Source organism: Cotesia typhae, unplaced genomic scaffold, assembly GCF_013202065.1.
Source record: "Cotesia typhae breed Kobodo isofemale line unplaced genomic scaffold, CoteBio_Ctyphae contig_11, whole genome shotgun sequence".
In the NCBI taxonomy this organism is placed as follows: domain Eukaryota; kingdom Metazoa; phylum Arthropoda; class Insecta; order Hymenoptera; family Braconidae; genus Cotesia; species Cotesia typhae.
Genome location: NW_027423711.1, coordinates 2,525,716 through 2,541,842, shown reverse-complemented (window position 1 = coordinate 2,541,842; position 16,127 = coordinate 2,525,716). Strand labels below are relative to the sequence as shown.

The 16,127-nt window shown below is 32.0% G+C and overlaps 3 protein-coding genes and 1 long non-coding RNA gene across 9 annotated transcripts in view; 2 read left to right on the top strand and 2 right to left on the bottom strand.

The window, feature by feature from the left end:
* Nucleotides 1-4,108, bottom strand: part of LOC141527747 (uncharacterized) — a 27,690-nt gene extending 23,582 nt beyond the window's left edge. For 3 of the 5 annotated variants that reach the window (XR_012479237.1, XR_012479238.1, XR_012479236.1), the window contains exon 1: nucleotides 1,793-4,108. This is a non-coding gene — a long non-coding RNA (uncharacterized LOC141527747). The remainder of the gene's footprint in view (nucleotides 1-1,792) is intronic. The other 2 variants (XR_012479243.1, XR_012479241.1) reach the window with 2 other exon arrangements.
* Nucleotides 1-4,246, top strand: part of LOC141527737 (uncharacterized) — a 7,804-nt gene extending 3,558 nt beyond the window's left edge. Inside the window, exon 2 of one of the 2 annotated variants that reach the window (XM_074243377.1) lies at nucleotides 4,160-4,246. In XM_074243377.1, the coding sequence (XP_074099478.1) occupies nucleotides 4,160-4,168 (9 nt within the window). In that variant the 3' untranslated portion in view covers nucleotides 4,169-4,246. Of the gene's footprint in view, nucleotides 1-54; nucleotides 3,618-4,159 lie in introns of those variants that run through there. The other variant, XM_074243368.1, reaches the window with a different exon arrangement.
* Nucleotides 1-7,616, top strand: part of LOC141527571 (uncharacterized) — a 21,546-nt gene extending 13,930 nt beyond the window's left edge. The window contains exons 6-7 of the mRNA XM_074243143.1: nucleotides 5,335-5,415; nucleotides 6,061-7,616. Of these exons, the coding sequence (XP_074099244.1) occupies nucleotides 5,335-5,415; nucleotides 6,061-6,969 (990 nt within the window). The 3' untranslated portion in view covers nucleotides 6,970-7,616. The remainder of the gene's footprint in view (nucleotides 1-5,334; nucleotides 5,416-6,060) is intronic.
* On the bottom strand, nucleotides 7,569-16,127 carry Nfrkb (nuclear factor related to kappaB binding protein). The gene is made up of 6 exons (XM_074243063.1): nucleotides 15,712-16,127; nucleotides 15,137-15,418; nucleotides 14,839-15,071; nucleotides 10,381-13,945; nucleotides 9,866-10,276; nucleotides 7,569-8,676 (listed from the first exon to the last, which is right to left on the bottom strand). The coding sequence occupies exons 1-6, from the start codon at nucleotides 15,715-15,717 to the stop codon at nucleotides 8,122-8,124; spliced, it is 5,052 nt and encodes a 1,683-aa protein (XP_074099164.1). The 5' UTR covers nucleotides 15,718-16,127; the 3' UTR covers nucleotides 7,569-8,121.

The following is a 16,127-nucleotide window of genomic DNA, read 5'->3' as shown; positions in this document are numbered from 1 at the left end:
TCATTATCATTAAAATTTTTTAGCTTGTTATTTTTATTTGCCATTTTGTTACAGACTAGCGTGTTATTAGTGTGCAAACTCGACAACCAAAGTTAAAATTCACGCCGTAATTCTATGTCATTATTGAGGGGAAAAATATATCTTACCGTAATTATTTATCAATAAGAAATATCTTGTCAAAAATTTTTTATAATTGATAAAATTATTTTTATTTACTGACTTATAAATCAGAGATAATTGCTAGTTAAATATTCATTCAAAATATTTATTTATTTATTTATAAATTATAAATTATAAATTATAATTATAGGTAGATGTGCGTCAATACTTCTAAATAATTCACAGAATTCTATGTCCCTTCAGAGACCTTGAGATTTTTAGAGGGTGGTATTGACGTCAAAGTTTTACGCGGTACTAATCCCTAGATACCTGGTAATATGATTAGTTCCACTACCGAAAAATTTTACTACTGAAACTTGAGTCAACGATTCAATAGTCACTCTTATTTGCTCTTAGTAAATTCTTTAACAAATCATTTAGTCATACAGAGAACTTTTGAAGTAATGGATTACTTAGCTCTGAAATCAAGTGATTCTTCAGTTGACTCAAAAATTACTCATTAAATTTATTTAACAATAAATTTATTAGTCATTAATATTTTTACTAAAATGACTGCGACTAAATCCCGAAGAAAACTTACTTCTAATAATAAGGTAAATTTTATAATAATTAATAAATTCAATTTAATTATCATAATTTTCATTAATTATCTTTGAACAAATTTTTTACTGTCTTTAAAAGAATTTTTAATTGTAAATTTAAAGTTTAAAAAATTCGATACAATTCCAAAAATTTTTAATAAATATTTTTAGTTAGCACTTATTAATTACACATTAAACTTATTTTTTTTTCTACATCAGCTGTAATGATTTAACTGGAGTTTTTTTTTTTTTATTATTATTCATTTAAATGCGCCATCGAAATTAAATAAATTAATAGACGATGTATCTTTTATTTAACTAATAATTACAACTGTATAAATAGTTTTTATCAATTTAAAGTGTAATATTTTTTTAATAATTATTTTTTATAATTAATTTCCTCATAAATAAGAACTATTGTGAGTCATTAAAATTTAATTTACTTATAAATGAATTGTCATACAGTTTAAGTGATAATTATAATCAAGTGATTCTTTCATTAATTTTATTAAAGTCCATTTTTTATCAATAAAAGATATTAAAAATAATAATGCCCGGGAAGTTTTAATTTTTTATTAGTAAATTAAAATTTTAATTATCAACTGTGATAATTTTTTTTAATCAAAAATTTATTTATAAATTTTTATACAATTTACCACTGATTATAATTTTATTTTACGTAAATTTTTTTGAAGACAGTAATTAATTATTAATTTAAACTAAATAAAAAAATTGAATTTTTTTTATTATCAATTAATATTTGTCTTAATATTTAAATAAACGGAAGTATTAAATATTATTTATTTAATTAATAAATAAATAATATTTATTATATTCCGTGTGTAATAAAAAGCTAATAATTTACGGTTTAAATTCCGTTATAAGTTTTTAAAAATAAAATAAGTGAATTACATTAGTGATATCCCAAAGAAGGTAAAAAGTAAAATGTTATACAAACACCAACATGTTAGATAAATTAACTCGTAACATGGTTTTCACGTCAGCCATCAAAGGCAAAAAAAAAAACACTGTTACACCGTTAATGTTTTAGATCTCAAGTGGATTACATTATATTAGTAGAATATACATACATTCAGTAGCAGATAGTAGATAGAGATCTGATCTCCATTCAGCTACTGACAACGTACACCCACCAAATGCATACCATAGCGGGAAGACTTGAATGAACCATATCAGTAATCTCGTCTTGTCTTAACTAAATTGAAATAGTTAAATAGTTACAAACTGAAAAGCAATAACGTCACAGATAATTTATATATCTCGCTTCCTCTGTTACTTATTAGATAAAAAAAAAAAAAAAAAAACTTAACTCTCTATCTAACTGGACTGACGTATTAATGACAATTTCGGTAGCTGAATGATCTTGCTATTGATTTATATAAGGCTTAAGGAGGCCAACTCCTTATATTATAATTTATAATAATATATGTATATAAATAAATATTTATCCACCCATTTTCTGTTGATTACTTGGCTGTCCATACACAGATAACATCTACAAGTCGGATGTAAAAACATAATAAATTACTATATGTATTTAATAAATAAATAAATAAATAAATTAATGTAAATAATGGAAAAATAAGGTAAAATTTAATAACTTTGTATAAATATTATAAAAAATAAGTATAAGTTCAAGTGTCCAAGTTGATAAACAATTTTATATGCATGCACACTCTAGTTAATTACTTTTATTTGCCATTGGACACAATGACGCACTTTGAGCGCTTCAATTGCGTCAAATTAACCAGTTTATATTTATTAACAGCTAAATAAGTCGCTAATTGATGGTGAAAGTATTTAGATATTAAAAATAACGTAGAATAGGCAATTTTGTAAAACCAGCTTAGCTTGTATGTTACAGAATTAATTAATTTTTTTTAAATTGATTTTTATTTAAAATTTTAAAAATACTTTACCTGATCCAGTGAGTTAGCATTAATTGTTCTATTCTATTGATATATATTTATCTAACAATAATAATAATAATTATGATGATGATAATGACACTTGCTTACATTATTATAGGCGGCAGCTGTTTAATTGGTAGTACGGGAAGTTAATAAAGTACGTCACTGATTAACTCATTAACGTCAAGTGACTTGGATACTTATCTTTATTGCGCGAATTGTTAAATAAAAATCTCGTTTTTTATTTTATCCACGTAGATACGCTGACTCTTGTGGGCAGTTATGATTGGTTGAAACAGCTAGAACAAACAGAAAAAATAACAGAGATAGTATGATTTTTATTTACGTAATAATATGTAAGTGTATTGAGACAATTGTCATGACAAACGGCTGTAGACTAGACTACGCACTTTTTAACCAGTACGAATCATGTAACTATAACTACTTACGTGTATATACATACGAGTTATGCTGTATAACAGTGATAGAAAATTACTCTTTTGTACTCACAAGGAAGAAACAACTAAATAAATACATACTCGTGTGTAATATACCGTTGAGTCAAGACAGGTCAAATTAAAAGTGGCACAGCCGCTTTTTACATTGTTAAATCCTGAAAAATAAATAATATTAGTATTTGTAAATATAAATGTAAATATTTATTGTCCGGATAAATTATTTGATCATTTATTGTATTTTTATGTATTTTCATATTATATATCAGATTTATTTTTATCATTGATATACTGTGTGAGGGTGGGTGATATATTTATCTATACTTACGCGTTTTGTTGGATTTGATGATAGTTAATTGATGATGATCAGCGAGAACAATGTCTGAAGATTTATTTAAGCGAAATTCGAATGAAGAATATGCGCAAGACTGTAAATTTTAATTTTTTTTATTTTCAATGACAATAAGAATGTTAATAATTGTATAAATTTATTTATAGAGTTTTTATAGAAATATTCTGAAAAATAATAATAGTTATTATTATAATTTATAAATATAATATTTATTATAGAAGAAGAAATGAGTCAATAATAAAATTTTCAAGGTTATTTATCATATTTATTATGACTATTGAATTAAGAGAACACTTGAAGAATTTTTTAATATAAAATTACAAGAGAAGAAATAAAAAAATTTTATTTAAAGGAAAAACTAAACTGTTGTCACGACTGTTATTTTAATTTTATGTATGTGGGTGATGGAAATATTTGATAATAATTAACAGTAGCATCACTAAAGGAAGAAATATAATAAGTTGATCAAAACTGTAAAAAAGGAAGTGTAATTGTATAAAAAAAAAAAATCTTAGAGAAAATTATAAAGAAAGAAGACAACAATAATAAGTACTGTAATAATAATTGATCAACAATAATATTTATCACAAGAAAAGGAATGAATGTATAATAATTTTTACAAGGTTATGTATCACATTTTCAGTTAACGTATTTATTAATAAATGCATTTGTATGTAGGTGGGTGATGTAAATATATACAAGTTTACTTACATATTGTAGATGAATTGAATAATCTTGAATTGGCGAGAATCAACATCATCATCTGAAGAATAAGAGAATAAGGAGAAGTATCGAGCGAAATTACAATAAAGAAAAGAATGATATAAAATGAAATAAAAAAAATAAGTTGTTCTGGGTCTGGGATGTTCGCATATCGAACCGGAGATAGTGGGAGAAAATAAAATGCACACAAAGTTGAGTACTGGTAGTTGAATGAGTATTGGTAGTTGGTGTATGTGAGGAGTGGTGAGGAGGACAGTTATAATGTACGAATAAGACTAATAGCTCTTGATAGCAGCAGTCGCCGTCAGTGACTTCCGAGTTGAGCACGTGGCAGACTTGTGGAATTTATTTTCTGGATTTGTTGTAATTATTAATCGTTTATTTATTGTTACTGTTGTTGTTGTGAGTTTAAATATATCCAGTGGCTACGTGATCTCAATCAGTCAGTCAATAAATCAAATCAGACAGTTACTTGCAATGCAAGAGACTTGCGGAATAATGATTCCAACAATTGTATACACCAAGCCCAGTTTGAGCGACTGCAGTTTTGATGAAGACAACAAAAGCCCGGGCAGCGAAAGCCCCAAAAAATACGTCAGGCAGAGAAGACCCTCCAGGTCCAGAGTGAGAAAAAATTCACGCAGACTTTCAATCAATCGGGACGAACACTCGTCTTCTTCTTCGAGGAGTCCTTCACCGTCCAGACAACACATCAATCAAAGTTTAGTAAAATTCGTCGCTGATGAAGATGATAATCTTGATCAAGATCGTCTGGATAAAGGGAATGAGCGTGAGTGTGAGAGTAGTCAAAAAAATAAATTTTTTAAACACAATGGCACGGGTTATGGGGAGTATTTACAATTACTTAAAGTACCGCAGACTAATTCGTTAAATCTTGAGTGGGGTGAGCCCAGTGGCGATGATCTTAGTTCTGAATGGGAGTCTGATTATTCTGAAGGTCAACATATTCAAATTATTGACACTAATCATATATTACCGAAGGTAAATTTTTAGTTAAGTTTAATACCAGCTCGTTAAAATAATTGTATTTGTTAAACATTTTTTATTTATATTTAACATTTAATCATTTTTTATTTTTTCTTTTTATTATATATGATTTATATTGTTTTGTGATAAATTTAACCGTGAAATTTTTTTTTTTTCTGTTGCAGAGTTCTGGATGGAGGAAGCTTAGAAATATTGTACAGTGGACTCCGTTCTTTCAGACCTATAAAAAACATCGTTATCCATGGGTAAGGATTTTATTATTTATTTATTTATTTATTATAATTAATTAATTTATTAATTATGCTCGTCATTTTATACTGTAGAAAAATGAAAATGTCAGGGAATTTATGGATTAAAAAAAAAATTTTTTTTTTTCTTCAGGGGTTAGCAGAAAAATTATGAATTTTTTTGACTTGAAGAGTGTATTAATTTTTTGAATTAATCATCAAAAAAAAAAAATTTTTTTTTGAAATTTTTGTAATTCTATTGAGAAATAGAAACTATAATGAAATTTTTAATCATGCAAATAGAACTTTAAAATAAATTCCTTGAAAAAAAAAAATAATATTTTTAAATTATGAAAATTAATTTAGGAGATATTTGATTATTTTTAAAATTTTTGTTTATAAATAAATTATAGCAAAAAAAATTTTTTTTAAAATTGACATTTAGAAATTTTAAAAAATAAAAAATGCAATTTTTTATAATTAATTTAATTGTTAAATAAAATTAAAAATTTAATGTTATTTTAAAATTATAAAAATTGAATTTTGATCAATATTAAAATATTATTTATTTTTAAAATTCACAGAATAAAATTTATAGCGATTATGATTAATATTAGAAGAAAAAAAAATTGTAATAATTTATAATTGTTTTATTTATGGCAGATACAGTTAGGAGGACACCAAGGGAACTTTCGAGCTGGTCCAACTCCTGGGACGATTCTAAAAAAATTATGCCCACAAGAGGAAGCTTGTTTCCGTTTACTAATGAATGACGTACTGAGACCGTACGTGCCTGAGTTCAAAGGTGTGCTAGACGTAAGAGAAGAAGAGGGACACCAGAATGAAGAATCAGACGTAAAGAGTGTCGATGACTCTAGTTGCTGCAAAAGTAGTTCGATAGTGACATCGTATTTGCAATTGCAAGACCTGCTGGGGGACTTTGAGCAGCCTTGTGTGATGGACTGTAAAGTTGGAGTGAGGACATACTTGGAGTCAGAGCTTGCGAAAGCAAAAGAGCGACCGAAATTAAGGAAAGACATGTACGAGAAAATGATCCAAGTAGATCCGTCGGCGCCGAGTTTGGAGGAGAAAAAAATGCAGGGTGTCACCAAGCCGAGATACATGGTGTGGCGAGAGACAATATCGAGCACAGCCACCCTTGGATTCCGAGTTGAAGGCATTAAACTTAGTCACGGTGGTTCAACCAAGGATTTCAAGACAACAAGAACTCGTGAACAAGTTACAGAAGCCCTGAAACGTTTTGTTGAAAATTATCCGCATGCTGTTCCTAAATATTTGCAACGTCTCAAGGCTATAAGAGCGACCTTAAAAACTTCACCTTTCTTCGCAACTCATGAAATTGTCGGCTCAAGTCTTCTTTTTGTTCATGATTCGAAAAACGCCGGGGTATGGATGATTGATTTTGCCAAGACGCTGCCTCTGCCTTCGCACGTGCCCAGGATCCAGCATGACGCTGAATGGCAAGTCGGAAATCACGAGGACGGTTATTTAATCGGTGTTAATAATTTAATTGATATTTTTGAGGATATTAAAAATTTTGACAAATCATAAGAATTATTAATTAATGTTAATAATTATTAGGATGATTTAAATATTGACAAGAGAGACTTGAAATGAATATTAAGTTAAAAACAATAATTCGAGGCTTGCAAAAGTATATAAAAGTGTATTATAATTACGTGTGACATCAATTGTTATCATTTAATGTTTTTGTGTTTATTAAATGATAATATTTAGCGATATGGAGAATATACGTAAACTCATTAGTTCGATAGACCAGTAATTATGATGACGGTAATTTAATTTAAAAGTGAGATTCATGAGATTATTAAACAAAAAGGTAATTCAGTGAATGAATAATTAAACGGGATTTCAAGTTTCTCCTTCAAAAATAATATCAATGTGACCTTATTAATTGACACTGTTGAGCGGATCTTGATATTTTTTTAAAAATTACAGAGGTCCGAATGAACAGATAAAAGACCAAAGACGCGGTAGTTTTATGGCTACCTAGTAATTTTTTTTTTTTTTTCATAATAAAATAGTAGCTTCACAAACGACATTACAGTAAAGCAATCATTTTTTTGCTAAGATAAATTATTATACAATGTATCTATTATTAGTTGATAGAGTCAACTCTGTTGTTAAAGTTCTTTTTTTTTTTTTTTTTTTTTTTTTTTTTTAAATAAATTAATAAAGCAACAAAAATAAAGAAATAAAAATAATAATTATCATTAATATAATAATAATAATAAATTTCAACAATCTCTTTTTTACTAAGAGTGTAATAGTTAATTTAATAAACTATTTATACGTAAGATTTTATTTATACTTTTGAAATAATATTGCGAAATCGTCTCTGACCCGAGCGATAAAGTATATTTTATATTCACACAATGTACCACACACATTTGTAAATAAATTTTTTCATTTGTCATATTTAAAAAAAAAAAATAAAATTAAATGAAACAAAACGAAAAAATTTTAAACACTTTAATCTTGATTTTTAAAATCTATCACACCCACTATTATATCAATTGTTTCTTTTTGGTTTTTAACGAATTGTTCACCATAATAATACATTCATTATTTTAACTGGTAGCAAAATGATGTTTAAGCTCACTGAGCTTTAACACTATCAGAACACCGACTATTCTACTATATGTACAATTATTTATAAACATAAATTAGTAATTATTTTCATCACGGTGTGCTGTACGGATTATTTCTTGTCGTCTGCGACGTCTGAATTATTTGCTGTTGCTGTTGCTGTTGCTGTTGTTGCTGTTGTTGTTGCTGCTGCTGCTGTTGTTGTTGCTGTTGCTGCTGTTGTTGCTGTTGCTGTTGCTGTTGCTGAAATTGTTGCTGCTGAAGGTGCTGCTGTTGCGGAGTGGTTTGAGTGGCTGAAATAGACGTTGAAGCAAGGACACGAGCATAGACAGCGGTGCCAGTAGTTTTCAGACCAGCTGGTGTTGGTATGACCTTCAACCCTTGTAAAGCTTTTAACATATGACTTGGCAAAATTATTGGCTGTTGTTGGCCTGCTTGCTGTTGTTGTGGCGACTGTTTACCAAGGACGACACTATTACCACCAGTGATTCCTGTGACAACGCCTTTATTGGCACTAGCCAGGACTATTGGTTTTCCAGCTAATTGAGCCGCAACCATTCGTACCGTTTGGGCGCCTGGTGTTTGCGATTGCTGTGAACTGACAACTATTTTCGTTTGTCCTGGAGATCCCTGTGCTTGCGATACCAACTGAAATATAAAAAAAAATCATTTTATTTAAAACTTTTAGGTAATTTTTAGTAGATTTCATAGAAATCTAACTATTGCAATGGTCCTTATGATGGAATTTAAAAAAAATTTTTCTATATTTCGACTTAACTCGACAAGCTTAGTCAGAAAGTACACATAGTTCAAAAGATTATATATGTATATTTATATATATAAATTATAAAATTTTATATAATTTTATATCGTATTTATATAATTTATATTTATATATAAATTATATAAATACGATATAATCCTACCTCATTTAATTCCTTAATCTAATTCTTATTATTATAATTATTATAAACATATTATAATTTATAAAAACTAATTCTAAAATGCTCAATTAAATTTATAAAACCTATAAAAATTATAAATGCCAGGATTTCAAAATTTTCAAAATTAAAAAAAAATTCACATTTCTCCTTGAGTATCACATTATATATGTAATCTTGAAATTAACTCCTATTCCGCTATGCCAACTATGAAATTTGCTGTTGCAGTGGCTTTATTTTTAGAAGATTTTATAGTTTTTTTTTTTTTTTTATTATACAATCCTACACAGAAAGAACAAGATGACACGAGATATCATCCCAGATTATATTCAGTGATATCTGTGGTGAAAAAAAAATTTCAGATAGTAGCTAAAAAAATCCAGATTATACTGTGTGATATCTGGATTATACTATTTATAATCTGGATTATACTAGCTACTATCTGAAATTTTTTTTCATTCAGTATAATCTAGGATGATATCCAGTGTAATCTTGTTCTTACCGTGTAAAACTTTTTTTTTTATTCATTCTGAAATCTACTTCCATTTCGGCTGCTGAATGTTCTTTTTTAAAATATAAAAACACAGTAATTTATAAAATAAATATTAACTTTATACGCCCTTAAAGTTGTCGGAAATCATAAGGATGTATCATAACTAATAACAATCTAAACACCTTACTCAGATAGAATCTGTACCAAAAGACATTAATAGTCATAACAATAACGTACTAATGAATTATCTATAACTATTATTCAAATAATGATAGTCAATTTAATGATGTAAACAGTTAGAGATGTGAATCACTGATAATTTTCAATGGAACTGTACGCGACATTTGTGACGCATTTAAAAATAAAAAACAGATAAACATTTAATAGTAGAAAGTATTATTACCTGGTATTGTGTCTGAATCACTGGTTTGCCCTGACGATTGACTTGTGTGGGAGAAGTTGTCGTTGCTAGCTTGAGACCCTTTTGAGCGAGCAAACTTTCGACTGAGATAAGTTGCCCACTTCCGCTGCTGAGTACTTTGGCAAGAATTTTTTGTTGCTGCTGTTGCTGATGATGAGGGGATTGCTGAATTTGTACAGCAATTGGTTTCCCGCCGATTTGAGCGATTATTCGCTGCATTCCCGGAGTTTGTATCGTCGCTTGCTGAGGCTGCGATTGCTGCTGGGGTTGTTGGTGCTGATGTAACTGCACGTGCTGTTGCTGTTGTTGCTGCTGCTGGATCTGTTGCTGTTGTTGCTGACTTATTACTAATCGCTGTTGCAGCTGCTGATTCAGTTGTCTTTGTTGCTGTTGCTAAAATAAAAATTTAATTATAATTTATTGTATCAACTCATTTATAAATTTATTATAAATTTATTAAAAAAAAAAAAAAAAGCAATGTAAAATATAAATATTACCTTCAATTGTTGAATTTGCTGGGCATGGGTAGCGGATGGTGATGACTGTTTAATAAATATTGTAGGCCCTTGAAGACCATGACCCGTCAATAATGATTTTATTTGTCCAGAGCTAACTAGTTTTATCTGCGAAGCCAGCAGAGTTTTTCCCGGTAGTACATGTTGCTGCTGCTGTGGTTGTTGTTGTTGTTGTTGTTGTTGTTGTTGTTGTTGTTGTTGTTGTTGTTGTTGTTGTTGTTGTTGCTGCTGCTGTTGTTGCTGTTGTTGTTGCTGCTGCTGCTGCTGTTGTTGTTGTTGTTGTTGTTGTTGTTGTTGTTGTTGTTGTTGTTGTTGTTGTTGTTGTTGTTGTTGTTGTTGTTGCTGCTGCTGCTGTTGTTGTTGCTGTTTAATATTAATATTCTGAAGAATACTTTTACCCGTTTGATTCGTTAAAACAGTCGGCTGAACTTGATTATGAATTTTAGCAGTAGGAAATATAGCCGTGACATTCGGCGTAGATGTTCCCGCGTTGGACGTTATCGCCGACACAGCCTGGGTCGACTGCAATACCGAAGGTCCGGACAGCCTGATTGTCTGTACACCCGCCGAAGTCGACACCTGAATTTGGTGGTGTGGGAAATGTTGATTCGATTGCAATAAACTCTGGGTACCAGCTGTCTTCACAACAGTCACCGGTTTTCCACTAATAGACCCCAATTTTTTAACTGTAGGAATCGCCGGTGATATCTGCGGTTTCATCTCAACAGCAGCAGTAGCAGCAGCAGAATCTCGTTCAATTATCGAACTGGAAACTGCTGCAGGCGTAGAAAATACAACCGGAGGAACACTGGGTGTCACAGGAGCCACGGTAGAAATCACAGTAGACATTGTACTCGTAACAGGTGTCTCAGTAGAAACCGACTGGTCTATTCTAATTTTATCCTCTGGAACTCTCGGCTCTTTCTTGATAATCAATTGCGTCTGCAACGCTATTTTCTTCTCTTTCTTCGGCGTTGACTCCTTTAGAGCATTCGGGATCTGTTCTTTTCCGTTCATCAGCTTATGATTCAACTGCACAGTTTTATTGCGCGAATTTCCGCCAGGATTCTTCTTGGTTTTCGTCACTCCCTGGAGTTGCTGGTGATACATTTCGAATTCAGACTCGGAACGCGCTCGATGAAGATACAGCCACTCTTTACGTCTAGGATAGTACCTTACACAAGGATCTGTTTCATAGTGAAGCCGATCGAGCGCACCGGAGACTACAGAATTAAGATAATTATCCTTTTCATTACACTTCTCACCGTCATTGGGACTGTATTCCTTAATATATTGCGAGTCCTTGAGAAGCATACAGATATCAGCTCGAGTTCCTTCACCGTTGGGAAGTCGAGCAGTCGCGTCTCTCACCAACGCCAAAATGGTAACAAAGTTTGGTCGATCCGCGACAAGCAAGGAGTGACCTCGCGGTTTAGTGAGACCCGCGCCGATGTTGTGATGGTAGATTCCTTTAACAGGACCCACCACCGACTCGTACCCGTGCATTTTGTAAGTAAATGCTTTATGAGGCGATGCGTATCGCAATCTCTCTTGCCGCTGGAATTCTTCACGCTCCTCCGGTGTTGATAAACGTACTTTCCAGTCAGTGGGACATAAAGCACGAGGTGGCTCCGATTCCGTCATAGCTGCTGCTGCGTCGCCAATTGACTCGACAGCTGGGCTTCCACTGCGAACGTTATTCGTACCACTGCCATTGCTGCTTCCGTTCCCGTACATCACCGGTGCTGCTGTAGTTTTTATAGGAACGATAACGGGAGTACTTTCGGTAAATGACGGTAACTTAGGAGTGCTGAGAACATTTCGGTACATCAAAAATTGATTACAAAGAACCGCCAGTCGAGAATCCGAGTCTCTACCGGCGCCGATCCACGCGTAAATCCCTCGTCCTTTATTCTCCAAATAGGGAACGAATTCCGAGTCTTGTTGATCTGCTTCTTGAATGCAAACCAGTTCTCCCGCGAGGAACCCCAATGCTGATGGTACCAATGCCGACCAAGAGTTTGACAGTGAGTACCAGTCATTCAACGGTGATATTGGGTTATTTTGCCACAGCGAAACAGCATCTTTAACTTGGTCGGTGTTCATGCGGAACTCACCTTTGGAAACAAATGCGTCTCTTAAAAGTGAGAAGAAACAAGTATGAGTTTCTTGCATCAAATCACCGCTGCCGTTTATTCTGATATCATCCTCTTCGGCGGTTATCGATATGTTTTTGTCAGGCATACCTATAACACGATTGTCTTCACACTGTACTTGTACATCATCGAGAATATCAATGCCGTCGTCAAGCTGTATTGGTATCTGCATCATGTCAATATTCTCCAGATCAAGTTCTTTTTTGCTGTGAAGATCCTCTTCTTCTTCACTTGCAGCGCTTATTTCATCCGGAATAATAAACTCTGATTTAACTTCCGTTCTCATGTAGTCAAGCTCTTCGAGTTCTTTCTTTATTTTTGGAAGCTGCGGTAACGGTTCTGGCATTGATACCGGTGCCGGGGCCACGACAACTGGTTTATTGTACTTGGGTGTAATAACATTTATTTTTTTCTTAGCTGGTGTCGGATTAATATCAAAGGAATCTGTAGGCTCTATTTTTACAGGGATAAAATTAGTTGAACGTAATGTTTCTTGACATACTTTTGGCTCGATTTCTTTATTAAACACGTGGTTATTGTCCTCGATTGCATTATTGTAACTATAATTATTACTATCAAGCTCAGTTTTAACAGGTGAACTAGTTAGAATTAATTTATTAGGTATCACAGGTGGACACAAACTAGGCTCAACTTTTACCCGTTTCTTGGACGAATTAATACGCACCGGATTGCTAAACGTTAACTTATGTTTCTGTCCAACTTGAGCGCGTTGAGTTAACTCAGCCAGCACAATACCTTGGGTATTTAGCTCCGGATGAATGTCTTGCCGCGCTCTCCGCCGCTTGTGAGCAATTAGCATGGTCCGGTACAAATCTTCATTCATTTCACGCATCAGAAACGAAGGATTCGGAGTGAATTCTTCGCGCTGTAGGGTCGAAAACACTGGACGAATTTCTTCGTCGTCGGTATTCAGATGGTTAGTACGCATTTGGGTTGCCTGAATACCCGGGCTCTTTCGCTTTTTCTTTTGTTTGGTGTTTGGTATCTGAAACTGGTGGTAGTTCTCTTCATTCTCTGACGTCGTATCAGCGAATCGCGCGATACCAAGCTCTGATTTTACGGCGTTCAATTCCTCAACGTAGCGCATTTGAGTTTTTTCTTCCAAAATAGCTGGCGTAGGCTTACGCCAATGTAATTTAGACATACGGTGAGCAGTTGATTGACTAAAGCCCTGTTTGTAAGCGTTGAGTAACAAATTTTCTCGCGATTTAAACAATTGGTTTGCTAATTCATACGTTCGTTTACGTTCTTCAAATAGTAATCTTCTTTTTTGAGCTTTACGAACCAAACGTCTCATTCTTCTTATGTCAGGTCTAAAATGGCCTGATGAAAGATGAGTATGAAACGATTCAAGGGGCGATACTCCAAACCTATAATTACATTTATTATTATGATTATGATTATTTTACAAGCCAAAAGAAAATAATATACGGAAAAAAGTAAACTGTCATAAATAATAGTCGATTTATAATGAGTAAGAATCAACTGCTAAAAAAATACAATTTCAAACAGTAAAATCGTGATTTTAATAATTACTATATAATATTTATCATTTTAATGCTACAATTTATTCTTTACATGGAAAAAAATACTATTTCAAACAGTAATATTCGCTACGTGAATGTCTGGAATGTTAGAGTATAATAATTAATAATTTTGACTTTGATATTTATCCTTTCTTACCTAAAAAATAATCGCATATGTAAAAAGTATAAAATACAGTTGCTAAATTTCTAATACGAGCAACGTCAATATTTACAAAGTAAAATGATAAATTTTAAACGTAATGCTAAAAATGAAACTATAATTATTGACTTGCTTGGACTGGTAAAATATATATTTTAGGAGTAAAATTTTTACTGTTTCAAATGTTAAATTTTCCCAGAGTAATACCCCCCCCCCCCTTCTCCTCATCTGAGTTGCCCTTTTTCCGCCTAGTATGTACTATTAGGGTGTGCCAAATTTGATTTTCATAGAATTTTTTAGCAGATGCTTAGTTTGGGCATTTCCGCTGAAAATTCAAAATTTGGCCGGAAGTGCCCAATTATATCTGCTGTTAAAAATTATATGAAAATCAAATAAATCCTCTTCCCCCAAAATATCTCAGGAAATGCCTAAACACAGCCTCTGTTAAAAGCAGAACTCAAAATTCCAATTTTAAAAAGTTCACGGAATTTACATTTTGGCACACCCTAAACTATAAAAATTAACCGGAATCCGAGTGAATTTTACAGTTTACTTTTTTCCGTGTCGTAATAATTACCTGTGGATTTCCCTCTGAAATAACATTTTCAATGTTTTTTCCTGCTCAGCAGCAATATCGCAATCTGTAGGAAAATTTGGCAGATACTGACTCAGAGATTCACGTTGCTCTTGACTCAAACAATCTTGCCAAATATTCGGGTACTCGAGCAATTCATAAAAAATAGACGAATGCTCGCAAAGATCTTGAGGTAGTTTTATTTTACTTCCAGCAGCCACGCAGGTTTCCCATCTCTAAAAATAATAATTAAATTACTAAACTTTGAAAAAATAATCACCTAAAAAAATAATTTACGTACAACTTCGTCGACACTTTCATCTGGTATTTGCTGGGAGTCTTGGTCGTCATCGTCTTCATCCTCGTCATCGTTCTCCTCATCCTCATCATCTTCATCCGCCGAGCTATGTGTCTCTGAGCCAGTGGTATCGTGGTCATCAGCACTGTCATCAGTGTTATCGGATGTCGAACTACTGCCACTTGAACTACTAGTACATGTGTTACTCCTAGACCCGTGATAAGATTCTTCATCCTCCTCTTCTTCAGCATTTGAGTCGCCACCAGCTGAGCACTCATCATCAATCTACGGAAAAACAAGTAATAAGTATTTAAAAAATTAATTAATAATTAATAATTAATAATTAGTCAATTACGCAACAAAATAATAAAATAAATGAAATAATCAATGAAACCATTTCATTTCACCAACACTTGAATAACTAAATAGATGTATTTGTTTTGATACAATATTTTTGCCAGAACATTTACCTACTGGTGGTGGTTAATGTTCCTGAGGGTTTTTATAAAAATAACACATGAGTATTGAAATAAATATTAGTTTGGTTAATACTAAAATACATATTGTAAAAAACCAACCTCCATAATTGACAACGATTTTTCTTTTTTTTTTAAATAGAGTGCTATTTGCACGCGTTACTTTGGCGTTATTTTGTATCCACAATTGTCACACATACATACACACAGACACTGTTGCTGTCGTATATATGTGTAAATCTAGAGATATACATATAGAGTAGTAGTTGTGTATGATGATACTTGAATGTACGTATGTATATATATGTATCCTCTAAATGTGCTATACTGATATCGTACTCGTAGTTGTATTTACACTTACACGGACACAGACGACACACAAATACAAGTTTAAAATAAAATAATAATAAAGTATACACAATAGTTGTCTTGTCAAGCAGAGTGTAGTCAAATGGTATACACCTCGGGTAAAAAATAGCTGGGGTAATATTGTTAATATACTGAATGATCTTTGTTTT

Excerpts from the sequence above, each read along its gene's own strand:
- Nfrkb (XM_074243063.1), bottom strand. Across the intron at positions 13,946-14,838 it reads TTTCAGAGGGAAATCCACAG|GTTTGGAGTATCGCCCCTTG; the intron begins GTAATTATTACG and ends ATGTAATTATAG. Across the intron at positions 8,677-9,865 it reads TGATTCAGACACAATACCAG|TTGGTATCGCAAGCACAGGG; the intron begins GTAATAATACTT and ends TTTATATTTCAG.